The sequence below is a fragment of the Wyeomyia smithii genome, chromosome 2 (assembly GCF_029784165.1).
Source record: "Wyeomyia smithii strain HCP4-BCI-WySm-NY-G18 chromosome 2, ASM2978416v1, whole genome shotgun sequence".
NCBI lineage: Eukaryota > Metazoa > Arthropoda > Insecta > Diptera > Culicidae > Wyeomyia > Wyeomyia smithii.
Window position 1 is genome coordinate 125,995,721 of NC_073695.1, and position 9,771 is coordinate 126,005,491.

Consider the following 9,771-nt stretch of genomic DNA (forward strand, 5'->3'; position numbering starts at 1 on the left):
CTGCTAAACCTCGCATTTTTGTAGAATATATTGGTTTGATATTTTTATTTGTTGTAAAGATATTTCTAGTTTTTTGCTGAAAATAGCCATATTTTGAGTCCATATTTCTCCGAAGGTTGCAGATAGTAGCAAACCAGACTGTATACATTTGAAAGTTTGTCAAAAGAACTGCATTACTCAAAAGAGTTCAACTGTTTCTAGTTGTATCCAACCGAGTATTGAATGAAAGGAAAATACCCCTCAAAATTAGTTTTTTGTCCAAAACTTTTTCTGTAATCGTCGAAACAATTCAAGATGTTCTAAGATTTTGTTCATTCTGCTAAACCTCGCATTTTTGTAGAATATATTGGTTTGATATTTTCACTTGTTGTAAAGATATTTCTAGTTTTTCGCTGAGAAAAGCCATATTTTGATGTTCAAGTGTTTCCCGTATAATTTTGCTCATTACTTCCTGCGCTTCTTCCGAAAGCTGTCCTATCGGAACCAAGAAGTGGTCAGCAATATGTGCACCGTGAATTAGTATTTCGTGTACTAACGCAGGTAGATAGTACCATGGATATAACTCCACTAGTTTTCGCGCCGTGTCGATGCAATATCTATCGAATTTTTCTGTGTTCAACTTTTAACCAGAAGCAACAGCTTGAAAAATGGCTCCACAACGCTTCAGTACATTTATATCAAGTCCTGTGGAAAAAATACCGGATTATAAATGCAAGCAAATAATCTGCAATCTTCGGAGAAATATGGACTCGAAATATGGCTTTTTTCAGCTAAAAACTAGAAATACCTTTTCAACAAATAAAAATATCAAACCAATATATTTTACAAAAATGCGAGGTTTAGCAGAATGAACAAAATTTTAGAACATCTTGAATTGTTTCGACGATTACAGGAAAAGTTATGGACGAAAAACGGAATTTTGAGGAGTGTTCCACGTAAAACTCCATTTCGTCATATCAGACGTACAGATAAAAGATTACAGGGTACAGCAATTCTTTTTCTTATAGATTTTCCTACAACTTCGCTGAAGAAAGCAATCTGGTATTTTGAAAGATATAAAAAATAGTTTTCATATCTAACTACTAGGGGAATTGATCAAAAAACCGAAAACGCCAAAAGAAAGGCCTTGTTATATGGAATAAACTTGCTGAAGACACTAGGTACATAAAATCAATATTTCACAGTCAAATCAAAAACGATCACGATTTTTCGAGTTTAGACCACTGTGCAATGACGTGGGTTCTAAAAAATGAGCTTCAGCACTGAAAAAAAATAATTCAAAGAGAAAGGCTATTTCTCTGCGATTATTTTTACCTAGACTGCGTGCATTAGCATGACTTGACTATTGTCAATTTGCTAATAGATATCAATCAAAGAAATAGTTATCGGTTTCCGTTATACTCTACTAAATTTTTTGGAAATAAATATTGAAATTCAGTCCGCAGTTCAGTGCGGACTGAATTTCAATATTTATTTCCAAAAAATTTAGTAGAGTATAACGGAAACCGATAACTATTTCTTTGATTGATCTCAATCACTCTGCTAAGACGCTCGTTATAGATTTTCTAGAATTTGCTAATACCCATCACGATTTCATTAAACACACGGATTCGTTGGTTATGGATTATGCTAAGTTTGTATTGTATTTTTGATGACAGTACGGGTTGCTTATTATGTACTACATGTTCTAGATACCGTAACTATATCTAGCATTTTACTGTTAATAATTCTTGCATATTTTCCATTTTATTTCGTTTTATTTTCTACAGTGACAGCTATCCTAAAACAGTAGAGGAAGGAATCATTATCAACTCTATTGGCGTAGTTTTAACAGGTCTAGGTATTATCATTCCATTTGCTGTTAGACGTTCCAATTCTCCAGCCAATTGCAAAGTATATGTCACTGAGCGTATATAAATTCTGAAATTTACTTGCATCTAGTATAAGCCTGTGTTTATGTTAGGCATTGGTAATTAGTTTAATGCATCGTTTTACTCTACAATGTTGTATTATAATTTAGCGAATTTGAATTTCTTCAACCGGTTAAAGCGTATGAATAATTTAAAAAACTTCTTTGTAAATTACTTTGCTTACATGTTGATTATATCAAGTATTTTAATATTAAAACATAAAACTAGATATCGTAATTAGATAAATAAGATAATTAAACAAAATCAACGATAAAATGACCATGGGAATCGTAATTATTTGATAATAATTTTAAAGCGTTTTAACTGTTAAAACATATGTCAAGAGTTGTTGATTTTCAAACTATGAAGACACGAATCATATTTCATAATAGTTTGCATATAACTATCGAAACAAAACTATTGCTATAATCGATTAAAAACTCTTTTAATGAATCATTCTGAAACAAAAGAGTAGGAACAAGTTATGGCTGAGCTGCATCCATTATTACGTGCCAAATAAACTTTTAAACCATAGTTCAAGTGATTTTTTGTGCGATGCTTTGCATTATTTACGAAATCGAATTCATCTCAATAGGATGAAACATTACATATTGTAACCCATAGAGTAAGTTTACCACAAAAGATCAAAATTATGGTCGCAGTGGTCCAAATCTTACAAGAAACCCATAGAGTAAAGTAGTTCTAAAATTGCAATTTTTATTACAACATGAATGTTAATCAATGAAATAATGATATACATACTTACATATAAGTAATCGTGAAAAAGACGTAACGCTAAAGGTAACATTTATTGAAATCGTAAGTCGTGAACAAGCAACTGAGAATAAATACAAATAATTTATGAGCGTCTTATAAGAATCTCACATATATTTTTTCTTACAATATAAATGCATTGAAAGCTAACCAAATAACAACATGATGTGTTGGCTCAAGTTTCGCATCTCTTTACTCAGCAACTATTTTTCAATTATAATGACATTTCTTTGTGTTATCACCAATATATTTGTTTATTTTGTTGTTTGCCCCCCCACATTTGCATTTCATGTAGTACACCACAGGTAACACAGCATTTTTAACAAATTGTAGTTGGCTTGTTTGTTTAACCTAACTTATTAGGGTTCATACAACTATAAAATCACTGTGTATCTGAATATGAGCATGATTGTGAATAAAACCTAAATCTATAGAAACTGATTAGATTTTTTCGAAGAGGAAACGGGATAAATGGAAAATTATTACCAACCAAAGTAAAACATATACAACATAGGTCGGCGTGCGGCCAAACCGTTTTTGTAAAAATATTGAATTATTAACACCAGTGGATGTGAAAATTAATAAACTATTATTCGTGGAAAAAAGCGAAATCATTTGGACATTTTTTCCATTATTCATTATTCTCGTGGATGGCACCCTTCTGAATGCGACACGAATGAAAATTATTCTCATGTTTGTCACCCACAAAAGGGTTTTCACATTTCTTGAGTGCGTACAGCCACTTTTACTCACACCTGCAAGTACACCTATCAAAATTTTTGTTTTTTTTTATTTTGTTTTAATTCTTTTTGAATACTAGAATCCTTGATAATAAAAATACCTTGCGGTAGAAAACACACGTTACAGCAAATAATCTATCATAACTCTCGTGATATTTTTTATATCATAAAAATATGTTGGTAGTTTTGAATGACAATGAATTTTACAATTATTGCACAAACATCGGCGAAAAATAACAACAGTATAAGAAAAGAAAGCAACAACATAAAAAAAAATTAAATGAAATGAATAAGCTGCAATCAATGCGTAAAACAATTATCAAAACAATTATTTTGAAAATATGAAAAATACCGAAAATTAAGCACCACAGTGGCATAGAGACCAGATTCTTGAGTATTGAATTGTTTTATGAAAACTGTAAATTACATGGCATACAACACATAGGATGACGGGGTTTCTTAAATATTTTTTTACTATGTTTTTGTTTTGTTGATTCAAGGAACTGAACAAACTTGGAGATAACTGCAAAAATTTAATATATAAAACAATTACTCAGGACATTTCATTATTGAAATTTGATATAAATGTATATTTATCTTCTAACCAAAGGGTCAACAGGAAATTAATTGCTAATGATTGAGCCTTAGAATATAAAAAAACACCGATGGAATTTCATTCCGGATCGCAACCACTATGCTATTTTGTATTACTATCATTTGTTATTTTTTTTTTCACAAATTCCAATTTTGCTTTTTTATCGTAGCTATAAATTCCCCATATAAAAATGAAATATATTAATGATTTTATTTGCCAATCGCCTTCATTTTTTCGCCGGACCATGAAATATTTCGTTTTTATTTTTCATACAACTAGAAATTATCATTCACTTATATAGAATATAATGTTCTATAAACCAAATGACGCTTTTTATATTAATAAAATTTCTAATATACTCGAGAACATTATTTTTCGTTGCCCAATTTTTAATTCATTCATCATTTGGCATTGCAATTGCCTGAAATCATTGCTAAATAGAACCAATATTAAAACCAAATAAATCGTGATTCCCACGTTCAGGTGAGTAAAACTTTAGAAATTCTTTTGATATATTTTATGCACACATGCCACAATCGTGGGTTTAATGTTTTTTAGAATACGAACAAGCTTAACACAATGCAGAGTTCCATCGTATTTTAAGTGTTTGTTTGGATTTGTTGGCTCGCTTTGCTAATCTTTGTCAATGCTTTACTGTGGTGGATCTTAAAGACTTTTGCAAACGATTAAAATTTTATTTTTAGTTTAACCACATAATATATTTTATAGCCTACAATAAATTTTATAACCTACAGTAGTAACGTCGCTATTGTTTCCAGTTAGTAGCTCATACGGTTTGTTGAAACAGTATAATAAAACGATTACATCTAACAGGTGTAACTTTGGAGCATCCTAGAACGCTGCTTAACAAGTGAATAAAACCTGTACAAAATCCAATGATGGTAGTGACATTACGTTTTATGGGAACAAACATCTGCATGTAAAAATATGGTTGCTAGTTTGGTTGTTTATTATGCAACCATACGTTGACTTAGGCTTACATAATTAACTATACATTTTTGTTATTTAATCTCCTAAATCTTATTTAATGATTGAAAAATGTTTTAAAACTATCAAACGGTGCAGGATATGAAAAAACCCACCAATTTTTACATAGTCATTTTCATGGCTTGCTCAAAAATGCATTCAACATATTTTGATAAATAATGTTTACCTTACTGTAATTCAAGTAAGATTTATATATATGCTCAAAAATAAAATACCAACTTACGTTTGGCAAATTGATAATATTTACACTCAATTAAAATTCTTCTTACTGAATTGCAATAATAAATAACACACTAACATGATATAAGAAAGGCTCTGATGATTGAACCTTATAATGAAGTATTTTAGACATTTGTAGGTATGTATATAAGTAGTAACTGGCATCTAAATCATGTAATAAATGTAGTACGTTATGATTTATTTATTAATATAAATTGAATTCATCAAACATCATGACTTGAGTTATATACTGCTAGTCAACTTATAATTTGAAAGATAGCGCGATTCTTAACGGCACAAGTTTTCCGTGCACAAGTTGAGAGTCTGAACTAAAACCAATCAAACGCCAAAACTTTAAAATAAGGGACTCTTTGTATGATGGATTAAGGTTCATTTTCTTCAGTATGATGCAGCTGTTGTAATATGCGCAAGCATATAAACAAGATTCAAAATTATAGTTATTTGTGTGTCGAACGGTTCACATCCAGGAAGCAAGGCAGGTTCGTAGATTGCTTTTTATCACAATTTGAATTTGAATGATTGTTTTTCTTTAATATGCTTCATTTATAGTTTTCACTAAAATTTCACATTTGATATCTAACCCTGAAAAGATAATCATATTTTGATATGCGTAAAACGATAATCATGCGTCAAATTGACTCCCGACCTTAAAATGATTGAAAATGCAACTTTTTCTTTATAAATAATCGATGAATTATCATTACGGTGTTAACACAGCGATAAATAACAAAACCTAAAATTTAGATTTAAACTTTTCTTTTTTAATTAAGAAAAAACTGACGCATTATCAGACGAAAAAAAGCAATATTGCCGAAAGCGAGGAGTCAAATTGAAGCAGAGTATCTTTCCAGGGCTAAATACTACAAACTATAATACACACTTTTATCATATTTGATTTTACATTTATATAAACTGTAAATTGGCTTCTTCAATCCTTGATGTTGCTCTTTTAAATTTCCTGACTTTTTTCATGCTAGAAACTGAATGAAATATTTAATCCTGTTTGGCGAAACATCCTAAAACTAAACACTTTAATTATTAAATTTTATTGATTTCATCCAGAGTTACACTAGTGCCACACGAAATACTGTTAATCTAAAAAATTGTATCTCAGATCTTAAAATGTTCTGCAAATGATTAAGAATATTTTGCAAATCCAACGAAACTATATTGCATAGTAGCCGTGTTTCACAAAAATGCCGTGAAGATTTTTTATCATGGTTTCTTTTATTTTTTATTTTTTTTTTTTGAATTATGAAACGACGTGAACATTCCGTAGGAGTACTTTTTCTGTACTAAATGTCATGATTAGAAAATTCAATGATAATGTAGAAGAAATATGTGCCAATTTAATGAGAAAGAAATCCTGTTCTGAAATCGCTTTTCCGTATGTTCTTTTACATATTGCTAGTCTACAAGGGAGAAGGGTGTTCAATACACTGGTGCTTATTACGGGAGTTACTTCACGGTGAAATCAGAGTGAAGTGAACAAAATCCTATTACCGGACTCACGTAAGTGAGAAAAACATCGCAAAGTGACATCTGCCGTGGAATCTGGGTTATTATGAGTGTCATATCAGTGAAGTGAGAACGGAAAAAGCGACGTTTCGCGTGGAATTATTTCACGAGCATTTTGAACGGTGGAATAATTCCACGAAGATGCCATAAGTCTTAATGTTGATTGATTTGTGATTTAATGGTAAATATTGGATTAATTCTTCAGTAACGAAGCGAATCAGAATTTGATCCGTGCCTTAAAGCGGCCAAATTTTCATTTTTTTGCCCGATGAAAAAAATGCAAACTAGTTCAGGAAATTTTCGATACCGAAAAAAACATTTTTTTTGCTGCCGAATGTCTTAGAAATGCAGAACACGTCAAGATCTGGTGTTATTTAAAAAAGGGAAAAAAACGACTTTCTGGGACTTAGACATTTTTGAGCTGGGAAACAATCTCATTTCACTTGTCCTATTCTCAATTTCACTTCACTGTCAATCTTACTCCACGGAGGTGAGGTGAGGTGGAATCGGGAATAGGTCTCAAAACGTGAAGTGAGCGTGAGAGTGAAATATATTTCACCGTGAAGTGACTCCCGTTATAAGCACCACTGGCTCTGTACGTAGGGAAACCGCTTATATATTCATCTTAACACCTATATTCATCTCATCGCTCTATGTACAAATTACGCCAAGTTTTACTATTTTTTTTCTCAAGGTAAAACTTCCGACCACTCGACTAAATCGAGTGGTAAAATTAAAAATACATTTACTTGAATAAAAATAGTAAAATTTGACAGTAAATTGGACAAATAAGAGCAATGAGATGAATCATTGCGCTCATGCGATATAGCCATAACTGGTGCACTTGCCAAAAATGAATATAAGAGCGGTTCCCCTATTAATTTAATTTCGCCCCGTAAAAAGAATTGGCAGGACGTTGCTTGCTTTGTTTAGATCAGTATAAGATGCGAGATACGTGGCTCCTACTGTCCTGTTCATTCAACACCAACTTCGTGTCCAGCTGAAAAAGACAATTGCAAGGTAATTGCTACGATCCTAGTGACTCTTTGAAGCCGGTATTTGAGCTGTTGAGAGCAAAAGTGGTACATGTGCTATTTTTTTACTTTTTGGGTTTTCGTATAAATTGATGCAGAACGCAATAATATGCCATAATATTAAAGAAAAGCGGAGATCTTATAAGTTATACCAGAGGTAATTGTTTAAAATAATTTACTGTTCGCGTGTTTTCGTTGATCGCTTCTCCTGAAAAATTTGCTTAATGGCACATGTACCACTTTTGCTCCCAACGGCTCATTTAAACATACGTCAATTGGCTTGTTAGACCAGCACCGTACCTTGAGCTGTAACAGAACGTTGCTGTACTGTCAGACTAACTTATCGTATTCCGTGAAGGTGTATACTATTTCACACATTTCCAAAACAACAGGTACTTTGCAATACACATTCTTTTCTGCTTTCCACGAGCGAAAATGGTGGATAAACTTGACAGTCATGACAACCTTCATGAAATCAGTTGGAAGTAAACCTCAGCGGAGACAGAATCGTTGTTGCCTGCTCCACTGTTGCATTGTCCGACTTTTTTAAGCAAACAGACGCGCATTGTCCGTTCGATAGTTCATTGCACACTGGAATGAAATCTAGCGGAACCAAATTATTGGCGCTCTCATGGATTGACCTATCGGTTTCCGATCTTCTACAAAGTGTTTTGGTATATATGACCCTGTTTTTAAAACTATTTATAAAGATTCACAGAAAGAGACTAAACATAGATTTACTTTTCTGAGAAATCAAAATTATGAGACTAAAGTTGAAAAAGTTAAACTATTCAAACCCCTTTTGGAAGCTGTCGAAGATTCATGAGAAACCTTCAAAGCCTATTCCAGTTTTAAAAAATGGTGAACGTTTTCTTGTATCTATGAACAAAAGGCTCAAAAACTTGCTCAGCAGTTTGAGAGTGTTCATAATTCAAATTTTAATTTTGTGAGTTCAATTGAAAATGAAGTCACACGTCAGTTTAATTTAATTTCTTCCCAGAATTTAGTCCTGCAGAAATAATTTAAACTAACTTGAATGAAATTAAATCAATTATTAAAAAATTCAAAAATATGAAAGCACCTGGTGCCGATGGAATCTTTGACATATCAATCAAACATCTCCCTGAAATTTTGGAATTTTTAGTAAAAGTTTTCAATAGCTGCTGTAAAAGTTTTCAATAGCTGCTTCAAAATTGCATATTTTCCCAAATTATGGAAAAATGCATAAATTACTCCAATTTTAAAGCCGGATAAGAATCCAGCTGAGGTTTCAAGTTATCGACCAATCAGTTTGCTTTCTTCAATAAGTAAACTGTTTGAGAGAAATATTCTTAACAGATTTATGTCACACATCAACGAAAATTCAATTTTTGCAGATGAACAGTTTGGATTCCGCCATGGGCAGCTCAGAGTTATTAATATAATACGAGCTAACAAATCAGAGGTTATTTCACTGCAGCTGCTCTTTTAGACATAGAAAAAGCATTCGACAGTGTTTGACATAAAGGTTTGATTGTGAAATTGCAAACTTTTAATTTTTCAATTTTCCTAATCAAAATTTAAAAAAAAATATCTTGCTGATCGAACTCTGCAGGTTGTCTATCAGAATTCAAAATCTGATAGATTTCCTGTCAAAGCAGGTGTGTCTCAAGGTTCAGTCTTGGGGCCAGTCCTGTACAACATATTCACTTCAGATCTTCCTGATTTGCCTCCAGGATACACAAAGTCATTGTTCTGCGATGACACAAGCATTCCCGTAGAAGGAAAAAGTCTTCGTGTCATATGCGGTCGATTGCAGAAAAGTTTAGATATTTTTTCTTCCTACTTGCAAAACTGTAAAATCTCTCCCAATGCTTCTAAAACTCAAATGATAATTTTTCCGCATAAGACTAGGGCTTCTTTCCTCAAGCCAAACAATACTCACGTTGTCAAGATGAATGGGGTTATTTTAA

General features: G+C 32.1%; 1 protein-coding gene across 5 annotated transcripts in view; it reads left to right on the forward strand.

The window, feature by feature from the left end:
• LOC129725437 (plasma membrane ascorbate-dependent reductase CYBRD1) overlaps positions 1–6,605 on the forward strand; it is a 150,973-nt gene extending 144,368 nt beyond the window's left edge. For all 5 annotated transcript variants that reach the window (XM_055681284.1, XM_055681285.1, XM_055681286.1 and 2 more), the window contains one exon: positions 1,770–6,605. In XM_055681284.1, the coding sequence (XP_055537259.1) occupies positions 1,770–1,917 (148 nt within the window). In that variant the 3' untranslated portion in view covers positions 1,918–6,605. The remainder of the gene's footprint in view (positions 1–1,769) is intronic.
• The last annotated feature ends 3,166 nt before the right edge of the window (positions 6,606–9,771 follow it).